Below are 26,544 nucleotides of genomic sequence, written 5' to 3'. Positions count from 1 at the left end.
AAGGAAGTGGCTTCCCTGAGACTGAGCCCTCAGCATTATGAACTTTCAAACTAGTCTTCTCTGAGTCTGCAGGAATTTATCAAATAACGTGTTTGAGTGTTTTGAGTTACGAGCTTCAGCTACAGGCTTCTCATCCTGGGCTGCAGTTGCCAGTAATCTGTGATTCTCTACATGCACTGTCTCCACTTTTCAGGACAGCAGCTTGCCTTGTGACCTGACACTCTGAGGAGTCTGTTTTATTCTCATGAGCTGTTGATTTTCTGTGAAAATGGGATAGTTGACTCCCAAATTTTTACCTGATAGAACAGAAAACAGGAGGGTCAGCAATCAAATGATAAAACAGACTTATTCAACAGTAACTAAAATGTCTTAAATTAGAGGCCAGTGTGTTCCATGGATTCAAAAACTGAAGGGGAGAGTTTGACTTCAATCTTTCTACCTTTGCAAAAGTAAATATTACTCTAAATGGTTTTTTGAAAAGCAATAAAAAGTGATCTAGCATGCTTTAATATTTAAAATAAAAATGTAAAATTGTTATAATATACTAACTAATTTGACTATGTTTGTTTTATAAAAGGGAGTATGCTTGCAAATTTTATAGCATTCACATATTGGAATTGAGAGAGCTTACCCGCATGTTGTCATTATTATTATTCCTACTTCACTTCTCTCTGTCCCTTCTGTGGTGACAATAGTGCTCCATGACAGTTCAACTGTTTCCCAGGAAACAGTCAGCTTTCAGCTGAACGTTACTGTCCTCGGGCACCAAGATCTGTGATTCAGGTCTGATACTCCCTTAGACACAAAATCCATGATCTCAGATTCCTGTGACAGTTTTTTTTTTTACAGAGACAGAGAGAGAGTCAGAGAGAGGGATAGACACAGACAGACAGGAACGGAGAGATGAGAAGCATTAAATCATTAGTTTCTCATTGCGCATTGTGACACCTTAGTTGTTCATTGATTGCTTTCTCATATGTGCCTTGACTGCGGGCCTTCAGCAGACCAAGTAACCCCTTGCTCGAGCCAGCGACCTTGGGTCCAAGCTGGTGAGCTTTTGCTCAAACCAGATGAGCCCGTGCTCAAGCTGGCGACCTTGGGGTCTCAAACCTGGGTCCTCGGCATCCCAGTCCGATGCTCTATCCACTGCGCCACTGCCTGGTCAGGCCAAGACCTGTGACAGTTTTTGATGGAGATTTTCAAGAGGCTCCATTCCTTTAGCTACAATGACAAGTGAATAAGGTGAAGAGATTAAGCAATGACAAAAAGAAAAATCTCAGAGACACAGACAACCGTGTGGCGATTATGAGAGGGAAGGGAGGAATAGGGAGGTAGACGAGAGTAAAGGGGCGATAAATGGTGAGGAAAGGAGACTGGACTTGGGGTGGTGAAAGTGCAGTGCAGTATGTGGGTGACGTATTATGGAATGGTACACCCAAACCCCTGTAATTTTATTAACTAATGTCGCCCCAATAAATTCAGTTGAAAATAAAATTGTAGTAGTATTCTCAAAATCATGAATTATCATGGATTTTATGTCCAAGTATCAAATTTTTGTGAATCAAGAGAATAATACTCATACTCTACTGAACAATTCCTGCCCGTAGTTTGTGGAGAAATGGCCCAGCCCCAAAGCTGCATTCTGAGGATTATATCTTTCCCCTGCAATGTCCCTCTGGCAAGATCAGCCCTGCCAGCTAGCCTTCATTTCTGCCGGGTCCTGGTGACCAGGGCAGAGGAGTGCTTCCTCAACGCCTTGCCATGTACTTCTCAAACAAGAAACTGAAAGGGTCAATAGGACTGTGAAGAGCTGCTCAAACTCACTGGGAATCAGAAAAGTGTAAATTAAAATAACACTGAGCTGTCACCTTAGATACATGAGACTGGCAGACATTTGAAGGTCGCTAACAGAAAGTGTCAATCAGGACATGAGGAAAGTGGGAATCTATCTACACAAGAGGACAGTAAGCTCAGTGAAGTTAAGCACACATATGCCCTGTCCACAGCACATCCCACTCCTGATGTTTGTTCATGTAGAGTCCTCCTCGTGTCCATCACAGGGCATGTGAAGGAAAGCTTTCCTCACACTGCTGTTTGTAGTAACTGGAGGGCCCCTAGGTGGCCTTCACCAGTGGTACTGGTAACCTAAATGGCCTTAGGTTGGTTTCCTCTAAGACCAGACCCCAGATGTAGATTTGCATTTAAGTAGCTTATTTGGGAGGTGGTTTAAGGAAGCACCATCATGGGAGTGGGAAAGGCAGGGCGGGGCAGTTTGAAAGTCACTAAAGGCTACATATTGGCAGGTGACCTCAGTGGATAATAGGAGCTCAATCCCACTGAAGGACATTGAGAGGCAATGTTGTCCATGCCCCAGAGTAATCCCACCTGAGCAGGTAGAACTTGACAGCATTTATCATTCAGTTCCCATCATGCTGGGCTGAGTGGTGGTCCCAGGGGCATAAGTTGCCTCTCCATCTAGCCTGCCCACGCACAGGCCAAGAGAAAGGCTTCCCAAGTTCATGCAGGAGGACACCAGAGGCATGAACTAAACCGTTAGTGCCAAAGGGAGGGCAAAAGGCAACAACTGTGTCATGTAGACAAGTTCTAAAACATAGTGTAGAGGGAATGCACAGGAAACAGCTGAGCTATAGGCCAGTATCATTAATGTGATTAAAAACACAATCAGGAACACTGCCACCGTACTGTAGACATGTCACACTCATTCCACATAAGGAGACTCATTTTGGACACATTACACAGGTGCTAGGGTGAGGGGAGTGGTGAGTGGGTCTGACATGGGGGATGAAAGGAAGAAGAATAGAAACCGAAGGGCCTCATAGAAACTGATGACAAAGCAGTATCACAACCTAGGGAGAGTGGCTTAAAACATCCATCTTCTGCCTCCTCTATTTTAATAAATCTGCTTTTCCTGGACCCTCTTTAAAACCCCACATTATGTATAGGAATCTGACTTCAGGCTTTTTAAAAGCGGGAGCTGGCCCTGGCCAGTTGGCTCAGTGGTAGAGAGTCACCTGGTGTGTGGAAGTCCCAGGTTCGATTTCTGGCCAGAGCACATAGGAGAAGTGCCCATCTGCTTCTCCACCCCACCCCCTCTCTTTTTTTTCTATCTCTTTCTTCCCCTCCTGCAGCCAAGGTTCCATTGAAGCAAAGTTGGCCTGGTGCTGAGGATGGCTCCATTGCCTCTGCCTCAGGTGCTAGAATGGCTCCAGCTGCAACGAAGCAACACTCCAGATGGGCCGAGCATTGCCCCCTGGTGGGCTTTCCAGGTGCATCCCGCTGGAGTGCATACGGGAGTCTGTCTGACTGCCTCCCTGCTTCTAACTTTGGGAAAAAAAATAAAGTGGGAACTGTGTCAAAAATAAGATCCTACCTCCCACAGCCTGGGACTGAGGCTCATGAGATAACAAAGCTCTCCACTCTTCTCCAGTGAATAGATTTGAATAAGAGGAGCACAGGACAACCAGAAGGCTTCACGGTTACATTTCCCAGAGGTCCCTGGGAGGTTCTGAGTAGACTCTGAGGGAGGAGCAGTTTGCAAAGCCAGTGAGGGCACTCCCTGTGCTCGCCTCCAAGTGGAAGGAGTGAAGTCAGTGTGGTTCCTGGTGTGGGTCCAACTTGAACTCGGTAAGTAACTTTTCTATGCTTTGAAATTGGGCTTAATCTTATCTTAAATGTGGGTCCAGGAGACTAGATACTGCAGTGTGCCTGAATTTCAAGTCCAACGGTGGTTCAGAACTTTAGCTGACACCTCCTTTGAATCCGTACGTATGCTGTGAGGACTGTACAGTGTAATGTGAAGATAATGGACCTTAATTCAGACTGTCTGGCTTAGAGTCACACATCCCAGCTGTGAGGACTTGGGCAGGTCAGCCAGTATCTCTAAAAAGTCAGTTTATCTGTCAGTAAAATAGAGCTAATTAGAGAGCATACTTAAAAAGATCGTTGTGAGGATTAAAGAAGTGTAGTAACCATTTCTGCTCCCTCTGCATTAGCTGATCAGAACTTTTCTAATGATCCAGAATGGCCAGGGAGGCTGGGGTACGCTGTCTGCAGTGTTTGCAGGAATTCCTAGGGAGAGTTTCATCCTGTTGGAGGGACACTTAGGGGAAAGGGTGCTCAGAAACCATAAATGACAAGAATGAACAGGTTCACTGCCAGGCAGACTGAAGACACCTCTCCCTGGGCAGAGACATGCAGAATTCCACAGGACCCGGACCTGTGGGGGCAGACGGCCCAGCAGCCAGGGCCCTAAGGGTGCTATGTTCCAGGCTCCCACGTTCTGGCATAGTGCCCACAACAACACCTCAGTGGGCTCGTTCTTTTGATAAATTGTTCTTTCCCTTCCCAAGACCCCTCACTTTAGTTTTATACTAACGAAATGATCGATTCAAAAGAAATGAACTCCCAACTATTTATCCCACCCACAGAATTATTGTGTTTGCCCATAGGCTTAAAGAGTTCAGAGCCAACTTTTATGAGCTGGCTACCTCAGAATCAATCCGCCTTATTCTTCTATGTTTGGCTCTTGATTTCAACTTCATTCAAAGTAAAGAGAAAGGATCTTTAACCAATTTGAAAACTGCTATTATATACGAACACATTCTGGAGACTGGGAACAAGTTAGTCCTTTATATTGCATCTGCTCTGCAGGGAGATAGCCATGACGGTGATTTGCACTGGAAGTGGCACATGACATAAGGATAAATCAAACAGTATGTCCAACTTAAATACTGACTATTTGACAAAACAACAGGCATTGTTGTGATCCACATAAAAAAGTCAATCTTTTGTCTGATGTGTGAGGCCTTCTGGAGTTGGCTTCACCCTGTGTATCTTTTCTTACAAATGACTTTTAAGAATGCACCACTCATGTGTCTCAAGTCAGGGTCCCCAAATTCAGACACTCAGATTAGAATTTATATGCAAGTAATTTATCAAGGAAATGCTCCTGGGAGTAACTAATCGAGCAATTAGGAAAATGTGACTGGATAGAGAAAGAATCCTAGCAGGTATGAGATTCAGGGAAAATGCCAGCTTCAGTGTGGATATGAATTGTGTTTTAGACTTTGCCAGACTCCATGCAAGGATACAATACTCCAGCCAGAAATTCATTGGTTCAAAGCTGCCCTGGCAGGATATGAATTTCCTGGCCCATCCAGCTGTCTGCAGAAGGAGCCAAAGCAGCTTCAGTTCTCAAGTGGTCCTTCAAAGAGTTTAGGGTGCAGGTCCTTAAGTATAAGAACACAGAAGCCAGGTCAGGGGCACAGCAAAATGGTAAAAGACATCTGAAGAGATCTTTAGTACAGACAGAATGCTCCCTACAGTAGAATCCAGTCTCGAATCCTCATCATCTCATGTGGCCTCTCTAGGTACACTGAGCATGCTCTGTTCCTTACTTCTGTACATTGTGGAGGCCAGCAAGTCTAATTGGTTTCATTTGCTTTAGATAGGCAATACCCTTTCATTCTCTTCAGGCTCCACTTTCCCCTATTTTATTTCACTGGATGCTTCCTGCCTTTACAGTTCAGTCATTTATCCAGGTTATGTTCTAGTGTTAAGCATGCTTGATCAAATTTTCTTAAAAATCTAGTATCTGATTTTTAGATATAATTTTTGCTTTGGGTGAGTTACTCCTGGGTCTTTCTTCTTTCCTGAGATTCAGGCCATCTCCTTCAACTGTTTCTACTTGGATCATATCACATATATAACCATATTTTAATTTATTTCATCTTAACTTTTAATATTAGTAAACAACATAATTTTTGGCATGGCAACTTTGAAGATCTGAGTTTAAATACTAGATAAATAAACAATCTTGGGGAAATAACTCCATGAAGTTCTAACTTCCTCTTTTTAAAATTAGTTAATATTTATCTTCAAGATTAAATAAAAGTATAGATATCAAATTTTTGGATTTGATCTTGGAAAACAATAAGTATTCAAAAACTGGTAATTACTATTAATCTAGTCTTTTGTTTATACTTGTATTTTATTTCGGAAGGTTTTGTAACATCGTTAAGGGAAAGCTAATCAACATAGACAATTATAATTACATATTAGAAGAAACTTATTTTCTAACATTGAGAGAAAAATAAAGGTTAAAAAAGTATAAACATTATATTAACTCTATTAAAGTGTATAGAAAAAGCCTAGAAATAAATGCACTAAAGTATTGAGTGTAGTTATTTCTTAGTGTTGAAGTTAGAAAAAATATTTTCTCTTCAAAGAATCTTTTTTTAGTGTATCAGTTTAAAAATGTTTCTGTATCATAGGACATACTTTCTAAAAGATTCTTTTAATGTGCAAAAAACACATTATAAATAAATGTTAACTAAACAGAGTCAACTTTCACCTTCATATATATTTTGGTCAAGTAAACATGTTACTTTAACTCCTTATTTCTACTTCCATATAATACAAACTAGTTTATTCAAAACCCATAATTCTCATAAGTTATCTCTTCTTAGTTTTGTTAAAAAAAAAAAAAAAAAAGGAGCCAAAATTGCTCGCCAGTCCTTTACTGTGGCCCACTGAGGTTGCTCATCATTCAGGTATTCAAGTTCTTTCATGTTTGAGATCATCTTTATATTCATGATGCCTTTGTGATTAAACAAAATACTCGCTGAGAATAGTATTTGAGGCTCAGACTTCTCTCTTAACTTAGCAGACATATTACTGTGGAGTATTCTGACACCTGCTTGATAGTCTCTCCCTTATAAAGGGTTTGCTTTTCTTCCAAATACAAGTAGTTTGCTTCAATTTTGAATTTTAATAATTTAACCAGACTTTCACAGAATCTTGCTGTTTTTCAGATCCAAATTTTGCTTCATTTCAGGAAAATGTTTCTTTGATATTTCTTTATATATATATATATATTTTCTATTGCATTATTTGAGTTCTCTGTTTCAGAAGCACCAACTATCTTTATATTGGATTGTCTTTGACAGCTTATTTATGTCTATGGATTCTTTCCAATTCCTTAATGGCTTCATCTTTTCATTAATTTTATTGTTAGTAAAAAGTTTTTCTGCATAAGTTGATAGTATGCTGTATCTATGTGTCTCTTTCTGTTGGGACACATGGGGGTCTATCATATCATATCATATCAATCTATTTTTTGTATGCTATATTCTTTTATTCTTACTCCCATGTTATAGTATATTTGCATTCTATTTTTTCACCATCTTCAGCTTGTGAAAGTCTTCCTCCAAGTTTTATTTATTTTTGAATCTAATGTTGCTGTTGAGATGTCTGGTTGAAGCAAGTACACGGACTCTTCATTCTTTTCTTTTTTCTTTTCTCTTTTTATGTGAGAGATGGAGAGATAGTGACTCTTGCATGTGCCCCTACTGGGATCCACCTGGCAACCCTATCTGAGGCTGATGCTTGAATACCGAGCTATTTTTAGTGCCCAAGGCTGATATATTCCAATGGAGCTATCCTCAGCACGTGGGGTCAGGATCAAACCAATTGAGCCACTGGCTGCAGAGGGGAAGAGCGAGATAAAGAGGAGAGGGGAAAGAAGTAGATGGTTGCTTCTGTGTGCCCTGAATGAGAATCAAACCCAGGACGTCCATATGCTGAGCTGATGCTCTATCCACTGAGTCACTGGCCAGGGCCTCCTCATTCTTTTCAGTGGAGGTGAGGAGAGATGAGTGAGCTATGAGATATCCTAATGACTGATTTTCTGTATCTGTACATAGAAGGTCCTTTTTCCTTTCTGGTGACACCAGATATTCAGGGCACTGACTTGTTACTCTGCACTCAAATATCTGCAATTACAGTTATCACCTAGAGGGAGACTTGTTAGTATCACTATATACTGGTCTTTACTGTGTATGGTATGTGAAGTTAGATGTCGAACATGGTTCACCCATTCTTACTGATCCCATGACAACTAGTCATCTGGTTGGCTGCTTCTGAGACCCTTTGTGGTGACTCCCATAATCTCCATCTGTGTTGTTCTCATCTCACATCATTATATTCAGCACTTTACTAGCCTTTATGCAACCCAGATAGCCATGTTACTTTATTCAATTATTTTATTAAAATTTTTTTTTACATTTATTAGAGAGAGAGGGTAAGAGAGAGAGAGAGAGAGAGAGAGGAGAGAGAGAGAGAGAGATCAACTTGTTCCACTTAATTGTTCCATTTAGTTGTGTATTCATTGGCTGTATCTCATATGTGCCCTGACTGAGGATCAAACACATGACCTCAGCACACTGGAATGATGCTCTATCTAATTAGCCACTGGTCAAGACCTGGATTTTTATTTTAAATATCCTTCATGTTTATGGCCTAAAAAGAATTACTGCTCATGTTCCCAAGGAAGGATATCATATATTTTTAGACAATTTTTTCTGTTATTTCTAGAGTTTAGGTCAGGAAGAAGAAACAGTCTCGGTGTTCTGAATTAAAATTAAAAATCATTCTACATCTAACTTCTTTAGAAAAGTATTAAGTGCTTTTCTGAGACATCTCAGTGGGCTCCCTAAGTGTGTTTACTCTGCTTCTTTTAGTCTTCTCTTATATTTATGATTAAGCCAAAATGAAGGGGTATATCAGTGCACAGTTAAGCTGCAAGTCAACATATAAATTTAGTAATGTTTTCAGTCAGTTATATCCTAGCAAATTTTTCCTAAATGCCTCCATATTTTCCCACAGACGATAACTTCCGTAGTATACAACTCCTTTTACTTAGTTATGGAACATTCAGCTATAACTTGGTTATACCATGTTGCTTGCATCCAGGTCCCTAAGAGAACTGGCTTTTTTGAATGGACTTGAAATGACTAAATCCTAGGTTAATATCGTACCTTTAAAAATACATGGAAAACAAAATGTAGCTTTTTAAAAAGAGGTATAAAGTAAGTTTTAAATAAAAAATATGTTGATCAACCCAAGAACAAATGGCCAGGCATGTCTAAACCATATTCCTTTCCTTCCACATCTTCTGTCCTTCTGACTTAGCACTGCTTCTGAATGTAGAGAAGGAGTAGGTTTGGGATGGTCTGGTTAAATAAATTATAGTAGCTCTCTCTGTGCCTGAGTGGTAGTTTTAGAGCTTGTATAGATGTTTAGAGAATGTACAGATAAAAGTTAAGATGAGAAGATATGAAATGAATTACATAGATATAGGGAAAATAATTTTTCAGATATTAAAAGAAGAGAAAATTAAAATACTAGCCGAATGGGAAGAATAGCTGATCAAAAAAGACAGATAGGAAAATCCAAAAGAAATGACATTAAGAGGGACAACAGGAAAACTTAACTTATCACCATTAACCCAGGGACAGGGTGCTTTGTTCCATGTCACCTCAGTCCAGGTCATATTACCAATGGTAATGCACCACTGTTATAATCAGAGTAGCAGGGGGCAAACCTTCCTACATGGAATTTAACAAAACAAAGACACCCGTATTTTCTTTTGGCTCACCTTACCAGAAAGTCAAAAGATAAGTCGACCTTTGGAGCCTGACTGGTGATGGTGCAGTTGATAGAGCATTGACCCCGGATGCTGAGGTCCTGGGTTCAAAACCCCGAGGCCTGGTTGGCTTGAATGTGGGGTTGCTGGCTTGAGTGCAGGATCATTGACATGATCCCAAGGTCACTGGCTTGAGTCCAAAGGTCACTGACTTGAAGCCCAAGGTCACTGGCTTGAGCTCAAGTTTGCTGGCTTGAGCAAGGTAGAGTAAAGATATGGTGTAAAAGTGAAATGTGGTGCTCATGCATAGGTCATTTACCATGAAAGAAGCTTGTGGGACTGAAGTGGTTCTGGGGGACACAGCGAGTGAGTGCTGCATAAACGTGAAGCTCTGGGGCATTACAGCACACTACAGTAGACTTTATAAACACTGCAAACTAGGCTGCACTAAATTTATGAAAACACAAGATTAAATCAAGCACAGGAATATGATGCAATCAAATATATGGTAAGCATGTGACTGTATGAGGCTGTTGTCGGCCTAATACGGCATCCTGTTCTATAGTAAATGTTTTAAATTTCTAAATTTTTTTAAATTTTTATTTTTAATTAATTTTAAGGGGGTAACATTGATAAATCAGGGTACATATGTTCAGAGAAAACATCTCCAGATTATTTTGACATTTGATTATGTTGCATACCCCTCACCCAAAGTCAAATTGTCTTCCGTCACCTTCTATCTGGTTTTCTTTGTGCCCCTCCCCTCCCCCCACCCCCCTTCTCCTTCCTCCCCCCCTCCCCTTCTACCCCCCCAACCAGTTACCATCACATTCGTGTCCATGTCTCTGAGTATCATTTTTATGTCCCATCTATGTATGGATTCATATAGTTCTTAGTTTTTCTGATTTACTTATTTTGCTCATTATAATGTTATCAAGGTCCATTCATGTTATTGTAAATGATCCAATGTCATCATTTCTTATGGCTGTGTAGTATTCCATGGTATATATGAACCAAAGTTTTTTAATCCACTCGTCCTCTGATGGACACTTGGGCTGTTTCCAGATCTTTGCTATTGTGAACAATGCTGCCATAAACGTGGGGTTGCATTTCTCCTTTTGAAACAGTTCTATGGTGTTCTTAGGGTATATTCCTAAAAGTGAGATAGCTGGGTCAAAAGGCAGTTTGATTTTTAATTTTTTTTAGGAAGTCTCCATACTGTTTTCCACCAGTGGCTGCACCAGTCTGCATTCCCACCAGCAGTGCAGGAGAGTTCCCTGTAGTAGAGAGTGTAGAGAGTTTCTCTACATCCTCCCCAGCACCTATTCTGTGTTGTTTTGTTGATGAATGCCATTCTGACTGGTGCAAGGTGGTATCTCATTGTGGTTTTGATTTGCATTTCTCTAATGATTAGTGATGTTGAGCATTTTTTCATATGCCTATTGGCCATCTGTATGTCCTCTTTGGAGAAGTGTCTATTCATTTCTTTTGCCATTTTTTGATTGGATTGTTTGTCTTCCTGGTGTTGAGTTTTATAAGTTCTTTATAAATTTTGGTTATTAACCCCTTCTCAGACGTATTGTCAAATATGTTCTCCCATTGTGTAGTTTGTCTTTTTATTCTGTTCTTATTGTCTTTAGCTGTGCAAAAGCTTTTTAGTTTGATATAGTCTTTTTTTCTCTAGAAGCTTTTAATATTTTCTCTTTATCACTTAGCTTTGGTATTTTAATTATGATGTGTCTTGGTGTAGATTTCTTTGGGTTTCTCTTTAATGGAGTTCTCTGTGCTTCTTGAACTTGTGAGATGTTTTCCTGCCTTAATTGAGGGAAGTTTTCAGCTATGATATGATTGAACAAAGTCTCTATCCCTTGTTCTTTGTCTTCTTCTTCAGGAAACCCTATGATGTGGATGTTATTTCTCTTCATGTTGTCACAGAGCTCTCTTAGAGTTTCCTCAGACTTTTTGAGTCTCTTTTCTTTTTTCTGCTCTGCTTCTGTGCCTTCATTTATCTTGCCCTCTAACTCACTGATTCAATTCTCAGCTTCATCCATCCTGCTTTTAATTCCTTCCATTTTGTTCTTGATTTCTGATATTGTATTTGTCATCTCCGACTGATTCTTTTTTAATATTTCAATGTCCTTTTTTATACTTGCTATTTCTTTATTTAGGTGTTCGTAATGACCATCCATTGTTGTTCTAAGATCCCTAAGCATCTTTACAATCATTATTTTAAACTCTGCATCCAGAAGTTTGGTTATTTCCATATCACTCAGTTCATTTCCTGGAGGGTTTTTTTTGTGCTTTCATTTGGATTGCACTTCTGTCTTCTCATTATGTCTGTGTGTTTGGGTGTATTGTTTGTAGAGCTGGTTGAGTCTAGGCTTGGTGTTGTCTGCCTCCAATTTTCAGTTGTGTTATTTTTAGGTCTTCTTGGGTTGGCATCAGCTGTTATTTGTAATCCACTGTTGGATTTGGCTTTTGTAGTAGAGCTGCTTTGATTTTTTTTTTTTTTTTCAGAGACAGAGAGTCAGAGAGAGGGATAGACAGGGACAGACAGACAGGAACAGGAGAGATGAGAATCATCAATCATTAGTTTTTTGTTGTGACACTTTAGTTGTTCATTGATTGCTTTCTCATATATGCCTTGACTGGGGGCCTTCAGCAGACCAAGTAACCCCTTGCTTGAGCCAGCAACCTTGGGTCCAAGCTGGTGAGCTTTTGCTCAACCCAGATGAGCCCATGCTCAAGATGACGACCTCGGGGTCTTGAACCTGGGTTCTCCGGATCCCAGTTCGATGCTCTATCCACTGCGCCTCCGCCTGGTCAGGCTGAAGTCTTTATTTGTTTGTTTTCTTCTCAGTTTACTTAACATGTGGTAGTCTTGTTTACTGATCTCAGCAGGGGACTTATTTGAAACTGTATCCAGGAATGCAGTGTGTTTAACCTGAGACTCTGAAGGCCTGATCTGCCAGTTACTCTCTCTGGGGGTGGGGTGTTTTCTCAGCTTCAGTAGGGGGAGATGTATCTCAGATCTCCATGGAGACCTGAGTTACTGCCCCTCCTCCCTACTTCTTGTTTTCATATGTGTCTTGTTGTGCTGATTGGAACTGGAGAGATGTCTGTGATGGGTGACCCGGAACTACTTTAGTCTTGTGTTATGTGGAAGGATCAACTCCTCCCCCAGCTATGGCTGCCTCCAGCACTGGATGAGTCAGCTTCTCAGGTTGTCCCATGCATTCCTCTGCCCCTCACTGTCTGTCCCTTTCTCTTCCCTTTCCTTTTGGAAGACAAGCCAGCCCTTTCAACACACCTTGTTCCCAGGTCCCCAGGCAAGTGGCTGTGAGCAATATTTTCTGCTCTTTTCCTTGGAGTGAGAGCCCTTTGAGAGCTGTTCTTGTAGTCCAGAGTTGGTTTTTCACACTAATTATTCCTAAATTAATTTGTAATCCAGTTTGGTGGTGTGAGCTGGGAGTCTGTGCATGTGCCTACACTGCTGCCATCTTCAGGTCCCCTTAAATGTTTTTTTAGTTTAAATAAAAAGAGTATGCTAAAATAATGATTAAAAAGTGTGGTAAATACATAAACCAATAACATAGTCATTTATTATTATCATCAAGTGTTCTATACTGTACATAATTGTTGTTGCTGTACTTTTATAGGACTGGCAGCACAGTAGGTTTGGTTATGCCAGCATGAGCACAGATATGTAATACTTTGTGTTACAACATTATCCAGCTATAATGCCACTAGGTGCTAAAACTTTTTCAGCTTTGTAATAACCTTACACACAATTTGTATATGCAGCTTGTTACTGACTAAGCTGTAGTTGACCAGTGCATAGCAGTACTATTAAAAGCCCACTATAGATTAAATTAGTCCCTATCAAAATTTCAATGACATTTGGCACAGAAATTTTTTTAAAAATCATGAAATTCATATGAATCAAAAAAGACTAAACAATACTGAGAGAAACAAGCATCACAATACCTGATTACAGACTTTATTACAAAGACATAATAATCAGAATAGTGTGGTATTATTTAAAATAGTCAAAAGGGTAAATTATAAGAGTTCTTATAACAATAAAAATTCATTTTTTTCTTTTCTTATCTATATGAGAGGATGGATGTTAACCAAACTTACTATGGTAATCATTCCATAACATATGCAAGCCAAATCACTATGTGGTACACCTTAATTTTATACACTGCTGCATGTAAATTATATCTCTATAAAACTTGTGGGAGGAGCCATAAGTTTATACAACTAAAAAATAAATCAAAACAAGAAAACAGCATGGGAATGACATAAAAATTATACATAGACCAAAAGAACAGAATCAAGATCCAAGAACTAAACACACATACATATGATCAAATAATATCTGACAAAGGAGTCAATAAGATTATATAGGGAAAGGATAGTCTCTTTAATAAACAGAAAACTGGACAACCATATGAAGAAAAATGAAATTGACCCTTACCTTACACCACTCACAAAAATAAACTCAAAATGGATTAAAGACTTTCATGTCCTTCCAGACCGTAAAACTACTAGAAAATACATAGGGGGAAAGCTTCTTGACATTGGTCCTGGCACTGATTGTTTAGCTGTGACAACAAAAAGCTCAAGCAACAAGAGCACAACTCAACAAATGGGACTATCTGAAACCAAGAAGCTCTGTCAGCAAAAGAAATAACCAGCAAATTAGAAACACATCCTACCCCCTGGCAATGGGCAAGGAGACACCTGGTTGATGGTGTTGCTCTTATATCAGTCAGGGCAAAGCAGACATGTAGCCCTAGTTCATCCTAGTTTGATGGTTATGTTGGTGGCCAGAGCGTTTTTCATGTCTGGGCACATAAAAATATATAAATAAATAAAAATGCAAATTATAGGATGGGAGAAAATATTTGCAAATCATCTATTTGAAAACAGGTTAATACCCAGTATATATACAAGGAACTCTCAACTCAATAGAAAAAATGAACCCAAAATAATCCAATTAAAAGTAGGTGTATAACTTGAATAGATATTTTTCCATAGAAGCACTAAAAGTGGCCAACAGGTAAATAAAAAAAAAATACTCAATGTCACAAATCTCAGGGAAATGCAAATCAAAACCACAATAAGATATCACTTCACACTGTTAGAATAGCTGTTATACAAAAGAGAAGAAACAAGTGTTGGTGAGGTTGTGTGAAGAAAAAGAAACCCTTGAACACTGTTGGTGAGAATGTAAATTGGAGATATGGAAAATAGTTTGGAGGTTCCTCAAAAAATTAAAAACAGAACTACTATATGATCCAGCAATTCCACTCTAGGGATATAGCCAAAGGAAATGAAAACACTATCTTGCAGAGAGAGCTCCACCCCTATGTTCACTGCATAATTATTCAAAATAGTCAAGAAATGAAAACATCCTAAGTGTTCATGTGCATATGAATGGAAAATAATTCAGCCATATGAAAGAAGAAAACCAGGTCTTTTTCCACAACATGGATGGACCTTGAGGGCATTATGCTAAGTGAAATAATTCAGACAAAAGTGACAAATCCTTTATGTTCTCATTTATATATGGAATCTAAAAAGAGCCAAACTCATAGAAATAGAAAGTAGAATGGTGGTTGCCATGAGCTGGAGGAGAGAAGTAGGGAGATGTCCGCCAAAGGGTGCAAACTACAAGCTAGAAGATAAATAAAGTCTGGGGAGCTAATACACAGCATGGTAATTATAATGACAATACTGAATTATATACAAAAAGAAACTAAGAGAATAGATCTTAAATCTAATCACCAACACCAAGAGAAAATTATAAAATATGACAGCAAAGAGGTGTTAACTAACCTTATTATGATAATCATGTTGTAATATAAATGTATCTAATCATGTTATACACCTTAAACTTACATATGTTATATGTCAATGATATCACAATAAGGTGAAAACATTTTAATTTAAAAATAAATTTTAAAAAATTAAAGATTTATAAATACAGATGTTTATAACCATTTTAATCTTAATATATTTATTTATATATTTAAGACTCATTAGATTTATAATTAATCTACTCAAGGAAATCCAAGCACAAAAGTAACACTGTGTTTTTGTTTTATTTTCCTTGCTTTAGGAGATCATGGATATTGAAGCATATTTTGAAAGAATTGGTTATAAGAAGTCTAGGAACAAATTGGACCTGGAAACACTCACTGACATTCTTCAGCACCAGATCTGGGCCATTCCCTTTGAGAACCTTAACATCCATTGTGGGGAACCCATGGAATTGGGCTTGGAGGCCATTTTTGATCAAATCGTGAGGAGGAACCGGGGTGGGTGGTGTCTCCAGGTCAATCAACTTCTGTACTGGGCACTGACCACCATCGGTTTCGAGACCACAATGTTAGGTGGGTGTGTGTACAACACTCCAGGCAACAAATATAGCAAAACTATAATTCACCTGCTGCTGCAAGTGGTCATAGATGGCAGGAACTACATAGTTGATGCTGGATTTGGAAGCTCCTACCAGATGTGGCAGCCTCTGGAGTTAATTTCTGGGAAGGATCAGCCTCAAGTGCCCTGCATCTTCCGCTTGACAGAAGAGAGAGGGATCTGGTACCTGGACCAAATCAGAAGAGAGCAGTACATTCCAAACCAAGAATTTCTTAATTCTGATCTCCTGGAAAAGAATAAGTATCGAAAAATTTACTCCTTTACTCTTGAACCTCAAGCGATTGAAGATTTTGAGTCTGCAAGTTTATATTTTCAGATGTCTTCAGAATCTGTGTTTACAAATGAGTCTTACTGTTCCTTGCAAACCCCAGATGGTGTTTGGTGCTTAGTGGGTTGTATTCTCGTCTTTCGGAGATTTAATTATAGGGACAATATGGATTTGGTGGAGTTCAAGACACTGAATGAAGAAGAAGTAGAAGTAGAGCTGAAAAATATATTTAATATTTCCTTGCAGGGGAAGTTTGTGCTGAAACACAGTGAAAAATTTTTTACCATTTAGAGTAAGAGTAAAAAAATGGGTCAGCCACCAAAGGCAAAAGAAGTAGAAACAAAAATAAATAAATGGGACTTGATCAAAGTAAAAATCTTTCTTTCACACAGTGAAAGAAACCATTAATAAAACAAAAAGGCAACACTAAATGAATTGGATTATATCAAACTAAAAAGCTTCTGCACAGCAAAAGAAACCAACAACAGAACAAACAGATAGCCAACCACAATAGCTCTGATAAGGGGTTAATGTCCAAAACATATAAAGAACTCCTAAAGCTCAGCAACAAATAGACAAACAATCCAATTTTAAAATGGGGTAAGCTGACCTGTGGTGGAACAATTGAAAAAGCTTCGACCTGGAACACTGCTGTAGCCAACTCAAAACCCTGGGCTTGCCTGGTCAAGGCACATATGGGAGTTAATACTTCTTCCTCCTCCCCTCTACTCTCTCTCTCTCTCTCTCTTCTCTCTCAAATGAATAAATAAAGTCTTGAAAAAAGTGAGGAGAGGACCTGAACAGACACTTCTCTTAAGAAGACATACAAATGACCAACAGATATATGAAAAGATGCTGATCTTCTCCAACTATTAGAGAAATGCAAATCAACATGTCAATAAGATACCACCTCATACCTGTCAGGCTGGCTAATATCAACAAGATAGGTAATAACAACTGTTGGAGAGGCTGTGGAAGAAAATGAACCCATAGTCACTGCTGGTGGGGATGTAAATTGGTACAGCCATAATGGAAGAAAGTATGGTGGTTCCTCAAAAAATTACTAATAAAATTACCTTATGACCCAACAATTCTTCTATTTGATATCTACCAAAAATAACTCAAAAACATTGGTACATAAAGACACATGCACCCCCATGTTCATCATAGCATCATTCATAGTGGCCAAGACATAGAAACAAAAAAGTGTCCCTCAATAGAGGACTGAATAAAGAAGATGTGGAACGTACATACAATGGAATACTACTCAGCCATAAGTAATGGTGACATGGTACCATTTACGACAACACGGATGGGACTTGAGAAGATTATACTGAATGAAACAAATAAATCAGAAAAAGCTAAGAACTATATGATTTCACGTATAGGTGGGATATAAAAGTGAGACTCATGGACATAGATAAAAGTGAAGTGTTTACCAGGGGGAGAGGATTCTGAGGTAGGGCTTGCGGGGTAGGGGCGTAAAGGGGGCCAAATATATGATGACAGAAAATGATTTGACTTTGGGTGATGGGTATACAACATAATAAACAGTTCAAATGTTATAGAAACATTTACTTGAAACCTATATACTCTTATTAATCAATGTCACCCTGTTAAATTTAATTTTCTAAATAAAAATTTTTTAAAAAGCAACCAAATGAATAGAAGATATTTTCCAACAATACCTCTAATAAGGGGCTAATATCTAAACTATATAAAGATCTTATACAATTCAACAACAATAAAAAACCTAATTAAAAAATGGGCAAAGGACCTGAACAGATGCTTCTTTTAAGAATATATACAAATGTCCAGCATATATATGAAAAGTTGCTTAAATTCACTGGCTCTTAGGGAAAAGCAAATCAGAACCACATGAGATACCACGCCACACCTGTTAGAATAGCTATTATTAAGAAGACAAGAAGTAACCAGTGTTGGAGAAGATTTGGAGAAAAAGAAACCCTCATACACTGTTGGGGGGAATGTAAATTGCTGTAACTACTATTGAAAACAGTATGAAAGTTCTAAAAAAACCTTAATAATAGAGTTACCATATGAGCCAGCAATCCCACTTTTGGGTATCTACCAAAAAATTGAAAACACTTATTCATAAAGATATCTCTATCCTTATCTTCATTGCTGCAACATTATTCACTGTGGCTAAGACATGGAAACAACTTAAGTGTCCTTCAACGAATGACTGGATAAAGAAGTGGTACATATACATAATGGAGTACCACTCAGCCACAAGAAAGGATGAAATACTGCCATTTGTGACAACATGGATAGATCTTGAGAATATCATTCTAAGCGATGTAAGTCACATGGAAAAAGACAAGAACCCTGTGATGTCATTCATATATGGAATATTAAACAGAAAGCAACAGAAGGACAAACAAAACAAACTCACAGACACAAATCACAGTGTGCTGGTTACCAGAGGAGAAGGAGAGTGGTGGGAGGTTGAAGAGAGGAAAGGGGGTCAAACATATGATGATGAAAGGAGACTCGACTGTGGGTGGTGAGCACACAGATGATGTATTATAGAATTGTATACTTGAAACTTACATACAGTTATTAACCAATGTCACTCCAGTAAATTTAGTTAGAATGGGTCAGTATTACTTCAGATATCAAAAATTTTTAATATGAAGAATTTCAAAAATATTCAAAAGTAGAGAGAATAGAATAATAAGCTATATATTCATCACCCAGCTCATCAAACTTCTAGATTATTTTGAAAAAATAAAAAACTAGGAAAATATAATTCAGAGTCCAAATTTGACCTGTAAACATTTTAGCATATCATTAAGTAATAAAGAAAAAGCATAATTGCATACCTTATAAAAATTGATAATAGTGAGGGAATTATAGGGATAGGAATCACAGTCATTTATAGTAGAAAGCTATACTAGAAAGCTTGCCACATTTGTTGAGTGTTGAATTCATAACAAATGTTTAATGACTGGCCTGACCAGGTGGTGGTGCAGTGGATAGAGCGTTGGACTGGGATGCGGAGGACCCAAGATCGAGACCCCGAGGTCGCCAGCTTGAGCACGGGCTCATCTGGTTTGAGCAAGGCTCACCAGCGTGGACCCAAGGTCGCTGGCTCGAGCAAGGGGTTACTCAGTCTGCTGAAGGCCCGCAGTCAAGGCACATATGAGAAAGCAATCAGTGAACAACTAAGATATCACAACAAAAAACTAATGATTGATGCTTCTCATCTCTCTCCGTTCCTGTCTGTCTGTCCCTATCTGTCCCTCTCTCTCTCTGTAAAAAAAAAAAAGTTTAATGACTAGGTAGTAAAATATTAAGAAAATCATTCTATTAAGTTTAAGCAGAATTTATTCAATATCTACTTTTTAAATAAAATACAGCATGTGTAATTTGGGATCGAAATTTAGCAAAGAAAATGTAATATATTGTTTTGTGTGGTCTCAGCCTGTTGATAGTGATGCAATTGGCTAGAAATGCCTGAAATCACTGCCGGGGCCCCAGAGTTGTGGCTGGACAGATCCTTGTGGTTCTTATTATGATTACAAGATGCCCTTCAGCAATAACCATCAGGAAACTTTAAAGAAGAAATATCTTTATTACTTAAAACAACCGGAACATACACACAAAGGGCTACAAGGCAGGGTCAAGGTAAAGGGAGCAAGCCTGGTCCTGGAGTCCAGCTTTTATTGGGCTTGAGGTGGAGGTCTGGAGTTTCCTGGACTCACTCTTTATTGACGAATTTAAATTGTAAGAGTAGAAATTGAAAGTACTGGGAGAGAGAAAAAGGAAAAAGAATGCAAGCAGCTCAAATGGCCAGTTATTTAAACCAGTCAGGAGCTCTAAAATGAAGGAGCCTCTTTGGGGGCGGGGGGTGGCTGGATCCTGGCTTTTTATCTAGTCATGTATCTGGCAATGTGTTTATTTGGGACCAACCTTCTTTGAAGGGTTTGCCTCTTTAAAAAAACAATTTGGTATGCAATATAATCAAATGTCAAAATAATCTGGAGATGTTTTCTCTGAACATATGTACCCTGATTTATCAATGTCACCCCATTAAAATTAATAATAATAAAAAGACATTTTGGCAAAGCCTAAGTCAGGCACTTGCATTACAAAAAGGAAAAGTGGCTATCAGGGTTTACACTACAATGGTACTTGTTTCTGTGGACGAGTGGATTAAAAAGCTATGGTACATATATATAATATAACGGAATACTATGGGGCCATGAAAAAGAAGGAAATCTTACCTTTTGCAACAACATGGATGGACCTGGAAACTATTATGTTAAATGAAATAAGCCAGGCAGAAAAAGAAAAATATCATATGACCTCACTCATTTGAGGAATCCAAGGAACAATGTGAACTGAGGAACGGAATTGAGACAGAGGAGGGATCAAAGGGACCAGAGGGAAAGAGGACAGAGGGAAAGGGGATGATAGGATGGGATAAACCTGAAGGGAAGAGGGGAGGTGTTATGGGGAGGGGGGCAAGGGAGATGTTGAGGGGAATACGGGGGAGGGAGGGATGCATTTGGGGCAACACTAGAATCTATGTAAACACAATAAATTAAAATCAATTAAAAAAAACAACAAAACAAAAACTCATGACAGAGACCTTAACCTAGACAGGAGTTGGGGCCTGTGGGAGGAGCCCTAAGACCCTGCATTGTCTTGAGAGTGCAACCTAAATAGCTGCATGTTCACAACATAGCTCTATGGCCGTAACAGCCTGTCCCTTTAACTTTTTCTTCACCAATGAAAAGTTCTTTCTCCATCTTGTTCCAAGCAGAGCTTGCATGTAAATTGCCATATCTTTACATTCTACACTGCAATCTTTTATTTTTTACCAAATAAATCTTTCTTGGTGGCAGAATACAACTTTTATTTTATGGCCAACACTTCCAAATAAACTATTAATTCCCAGGGAAAGACATTAAACCAATACAGTAAGACCTCTCTTAATGTCGTACTGATAAGTTCTCTGACTTTAAGCTAAATAATGTATAACTAAGACCAATTTTACCAAAGGCTAATTGATATAAACAAAAGTTTAGTCCCTAGGACATGTTCTCAGCATATAACAAAATAATATGGAATAAAACAAGGTTATTCAAGGACATGCTATACATAATAGTATGTGAATCTTCTATATATATATTTTTTTCTTTTTGTATTTTTTCTGAACTGAGAAGTGGGAAGGCAGAGAGAGAGACAGACTCCTGCATGCACCCAACCGGGATCCACCCAGCATGCCCACTAGGGGGCGATGCTCTGCCCATCTGAGGCATTGCTCCATTGCAACTGGAGCCATTTAAGCGCCTGAGGTGGAGGCCATGGAGCCATCCCCAGCACCTGGGCCAATACTGCTCCAGTGGAGCCTTGGCTGAGGGAGGGGAAGAGAGACATAAAGAGAAAGGAGAGGGGAAGGGTGGAGAAGCAGATGGGCACTTCTCCTGTGTGCCCTGACCAGGAATCAAACCTGGGACTTCCACACGCTGGGCCGTTGCTCTATTGCTGAGCCAACTGGCCAGGGCCGTGAATCTTATATTTTGTGCACATAAAAAATTTAGGCTATTTCTTATAAATGCCTCTGATAATCATGAACAAAACTTAATATGTACATCTTCCTAAAATGGTCTGAGGTAATCACTTTTAACCAATCCCCTGATATCTGGTAATCCCGATTATTATAACCAATACAACTTTTGTATATTCCCTTTATAAACTGTCTTAGAACTACATGCCTCTGAATTTCTTTCTAGTATTGGTTTGAAGTCTCCCAGTTTGCATACTATTTTTTTTGTATGCTGAATAATTCTTTTATGATCTGATTTTATTTTTGACAGACCAAGACCATGACACAGCTAATATTTCTTTCACAGTTCTCTGGTAACCACCATACTATTACCTGTGTCTAGAAGTTTGTTTTGTTTGTTTGTTGCTTTCTATTTTATATTTCACATATGAGTGAAATGATATGGTTCTTGTCCTTTTTCCATCTGACTTATTTCACTTAGCATTTATTGTACTCTTAGGTTCCATCCATGTTGTCACAAAGGGTAATATTTCATTCTTTCTTATGGTTGAATAGTATTCCATTGTATATAAGTATCGCATCTTTATCCTATCATTCATCATATCTAAGAAAAGATTACATCTAAGTAAAGTGATCAATGTATTGTCCAAACCAGAACACTTCTGAGAGAGAAAGGGGAAACCACCAATTATTATGCCAGGACAAGAGGTATAAAGCAGAACTGTTCCAAACAGACAAGGACATTCATCTTACTTAACCCCTATCAGTTCTCATTACTAAATAAAGGGTGTATTTTCTACAAATGAAGCTTCAAAACAGCGAGTCAAAGGAAAGGTTATGGTTCCAGAGGTCCATGGACTGGGCTCAGGTCATAATCTAGGACTTTGGACTGCCCAATCACACAGTTCTCAGTCATCACAGGAACTTAGCTGAGAACAAGATTTGGACTAATTCACGTTCAGTGATTGCAGCCAGCCATGGAGCTTGGTAATTTGAGGAAACACTGAAATCTTCCTGGGCTAGAGGCAGTCCACTTGGACTGGTTCAGAGCCTGAGCTAGGCGTCAAAGAGTGTGGAGCAATCTGCAGCTCTACCACTTTCCGATTATGTGCTGTCAGCAACTTATTAATCACTCTGGGCCCCAATTCATCTGTAAACCAGAAAGAAGAAGAATACTCTTCTCACAGGCTTGTCACTGAGGATTAAATAAGATAATCCAAATAAAGTGCTTTGAACAATGCCTGGCACAAAAGACCACGCTGTGTATGTCACCTACAGTTACTGTTCTTGTATAAGTGATCTAAAATATGCATCCTGTTACCCTATGGGGCACTAAATTCTTGAGTGTCCAATGCTCATGAGATGAAGAATTTTAAGGTATATAGTTATAAGCCTAAATCGATTGTTTAAACTCAAGTAGCAAAAAGAAAATGGCTCAAAAGAAGCATTTTGAAACATTGCTTGCTAGACTGTTCTGACACCACATTACAGCCAGAGCACCTCTTTCCCCTGAGACTGGGCGCACACAGCCCCTGCTTCCCCAGGCTCTGTCTGCTTTCCTCTCCAGTTCTCTGCCTGACTAAATGCTCTGTGCTCACGTGGGGACCAAAGAGCTGTGAGGTCTCACTGTGTCCCACTTGACTGGCATATAGCTTGCCTACTCTTGTCCTCCCCTCCTCCTCCAGGACTCCCAGCACCAAAGTGTCTGAGACTTTGGAAACTAACTTTTCCCGCTTTAATCTAGACTTTCCCTCTACTAATTCTGTCCCTTAACATTTCCTCTCCCCTTACCATACTCACCTACCTACCTGCTGTGGCACTTCCCCACTTTTTACTAAAGTTCCAGCACCCCATTACGAAGAAGTCTCAGAAACCATGGCCGAAAGTCAAGACTCTAAACTGATCCTGACTTTCCCAAGACTCATCAATTTGCTGCTTTTCTCAGATCTCTATGGTCATCTCTCCTAAACAAAATTATGTCTGAAGTACAAACATTATTTAACAGTGCCTTTGAACATTTTAGTTAAAATCCTAGAAAACAGGATAATCTGAAATGATATAACAGAATTAGTCAAAACATTCACCTGAACAGATCAACTGTTTCTACAAGAAATTGCTCCTTGCCTAACTGGTGTTAGCACAGTGGAGAGAGTGTTGACCTGGGATGCTGAGGACTAACGTTCGAAATCCAGAGGTCACAAGTTGACTATGGGCTCACCAGCTTGAGCTCAGGGTCACTGGCTTGAGCGTGGGATCATTGATATGATGCCATGGTCACTGGCTTGAACTAAAGGTCACTGGTTCAGCTGGAGCCCTCTGGTCAAGGCACATTTGAGAAAGCAATCAATGAACAGCTAACGTGCCACAACTATGATTTGATGCTTTTCATCTCTCTCTTCCTGTCTCTCTCTTTCTTTATCTCTCTCTCACTAAAAAGAAAAAAAAACTTCTTAAACTCATCTACAAATAGACATCAGCACTTTTCTATTTCCTGAGTTAAGTACTTTATAATTTCTACTTGGAGGATACAGTTTCAGGCAGAAAATTATTTCTATATTCCTGCCTTCTGCACACCATTAAAAATAATAATAACAATCTTTAACCAAATATCAGTAACACAAGGCCATATGTATACACATGTGGAAAACAGAGACCACAACAAACAGAATTACTCAATAATGAAGTCTCTACTCGGAGCCAGTGTCACCATAAATGTCTTTTTCAAATTAAGGTCTGAGAAAAGAAAGTTTTTCTTCCCTTCTTTCTGCTTTTACAAAAATAAAAGTATGACCTTTAGCAAGGAAAGAAAAGTATGAGTAAACTCTACAATTTTGAAATAAATGAATTGACCCATAGGAGAATGTTTACACTAGACACATTAATTCTAGTGCTTTAAGTTTATTTATTTATTTATTTATTTATTTTTGTATTTTTCTGAAGTTGGAAATGGGGAGGCAGTCAGACAGACTCCCACATGCGCCCAACCAGGATCCACCCGGCATGCCCACCAGGGGGCAATGCTCCGTCCATCTGGGCCGTTGCTCTGTTGCAACCAGAGCCATTCTAGCACCTGAGGCAGAGGCCACAGAGCCATCTTCAGCGCCCGGGCCAACTTTGCTCCAATGGAGCCTCGGCTGTGGGATGGGAAGAGAGAGAGACAGAGAGGAAGGAGAGGGGAGGGGTGGAGAAGCAGATGGGTGCCTCTCCTGTGTGCCCTGGTCAGAAATCGAACCCAGAACTCCTGCACGCTAGACCAATGCTCTACCACTGAGCCAACCGGCCAGGGCCTACTTTAAATTTTTTTAAAAACCACAATCAGCATTCTTTCAAATGACCTCTGTCATGGTGAAAACGAAACCTTCCTTCATGTTATTTATCATCATTACTACTGCTAGCCCACCTCTGTATCTCTGTCCCTTCTGTGATGAGAAGAGTGCTCAGTGACAGTTCAAGTATTTCCCAGGTCTGCTTTTATTCCATGAAGAAAACCTAGCAAGTAGTAAGACTGTGGCTTAAAAGTTTGGATGGCCACTCTACGGGAGGCAGGAGGAAGTTCTCAAGCCCACAGAAGTCTCAGCCCTATAACCTCCGCTGTTACTGCCGTTAAACACCAAGATGGCTCAGGTCTGACTCTCCCTTAGCCTCAAGTCCTGTGATCTTAGATTCCTGTGACAGTTCTTGATGGAGAGTCTCAAGGGTCAAAGTTCTCATAATAAAGGGGGCAATAGTCATACTCTATTGAACAATTCCTGTTCATACTTTGTACCAAACGGTCCAGCCCCAAAGTTGCATTCTAGAATAATTATACTTCTGAGTAATGTTTTCCTAGAAAGACCTGCTCTGCAGTCCAAGCTTTAACTCTGCCGGGTCCTGGTGACCATGGCTGAGGAGTGCTTCCTCAACACCTTGCCATTTACTTCACAAATGAGAAAATGATAGGACTGTGAAGAGCTGCTTATATTCACTGCTATTAGAGAAGTGAAAATTAAAACATCACTAAGCTATCACCTTAGATACATGAGATGGGCAGACATTTGAAGGTTTCTAACAGAAAGTGTCAATCAGGACATGAGGAAAGTGGGAATCTATCTACACAAGAGGACAGTAAGCTCAGTGAAGTTAAGCACACATATGCCCTGTCCACAGCACATCCCACTCCTGATGTTTGTCCATGTAGAGTCCTCCTCGTGTCCATCACAGGGCATGTGAAGAAAAGCTTTCATCACACTGTTGTTTGTAGTAATTATGGAGTGGAGGGCCCCTAGGTGGCCTTCACCAGTGGTACTGGTAACCTAAATGGCCTTAGGTTGGTTTCCTTTAAGACCAGACCCCAGATGTAGATTTGCATTTAAGTAGCTTATTTGGGAGGTGGTTTAAGGAAGCACCATCATGGGAGTGGGAAAGGCAGGGCGGGGCAGTTTGAAAGTCACTGAAGGCTACATATTGGCAGGTGACCTCAGTGGATAATAGGAGCTCAATCCCATTGAAGGACATTGAGAGGCAAGGTTGTCCATGCCCCAGAGTAATCCTACCTGAGCAGGTAGAACTTGACAGTATTTATCATTCAGTTCCCATCATGCTGGGCTGAGTGGTGGTCCCAGGGGCATAAGTTGCCTCTCTATCTAGCCTGCCCATGCACAGGCCAAGAGAAAGGCTTCCCAAGTTCATGCAGGAGGACACCAGATGCATGAACTAAACCGTTAGTGCCAAAGGGAGGGCAAGAGGCAACAACTGTGTCATGTAGACAAGTTCTAAAACATAGTGTAGAGGGAATGCACAGGAAACAGCTGAGTTATAGGCCAATCTCATTAATGTGATTAAAAACACAATCAGGAACACTGC

At 39.5% G+C, this 26,544-nt stretch overlaps 2 protein-coding genes and 1 pseudogene across 2 annotated transcripts in view; all 3 read left to right on the top strand.

The window, feature by feature from the left end:
* The first annotated feature begins 3,563 nt into the window (after positions 1-3,563).
* The window catches only part of LOC136402743 (arylamine N-acetyltransferase 1-like), a 61,415-nt gene continuing 38,434 nt past the window's right edge, over positions 3,564-26,544 (top strand). The window contains exon 1 of the mRNA XM_066380471.1: positions 3,564-3,645. The gene's annotated coding sequence lies outside the window, so the exon portion shown is untranslated. The remainder of the gene's footprint in view (positions 3,646-26,544) is intronic.
* Positions 3,585-18,011, top strand: LOC136402741 (arylamine N-acetyltransferase 1-like). The gene is made up of 2 exons (XM_066380467.1): positions 3,585-3,645; positions 15,576-18,011. The coding sequence occupies exon 2, from the start codon at positions 15,582-15,584 to the stop codon at positions 16,452-16,454; it is 873 nt and encodes a 290-aa protein (XP_066236564.1). The 5' UTR covers positions 3,585-3,645; positions 15,576-15,581; the 3' UTR covers positions 16,455-18,011.
* On the top strand, positions 14,167-14,310 carry LOC136404737 (small nucleolar RNA SNORA48; annotated as a pseudogene).

This window comes from Saccopteryx leptura, chromosome 4 (genome assembly GCF_036850995.1).
Source record: "Saccopteryx leptura isolate mSacLep1 chromosome 4, mSacLep1_pri_phased_curated, whole genome shotgun sequence".
NCBI lineage: Eukaryota > Metazoa > Chordata > Mammalia > Chiroptera > Emballonuridae > Saccopteryx > Saccopteryx leptura.
Note: the sequence above shows the minus strand (reverse complement) of the source record. Positions and strands in the feature narration are given on the sequence as shown.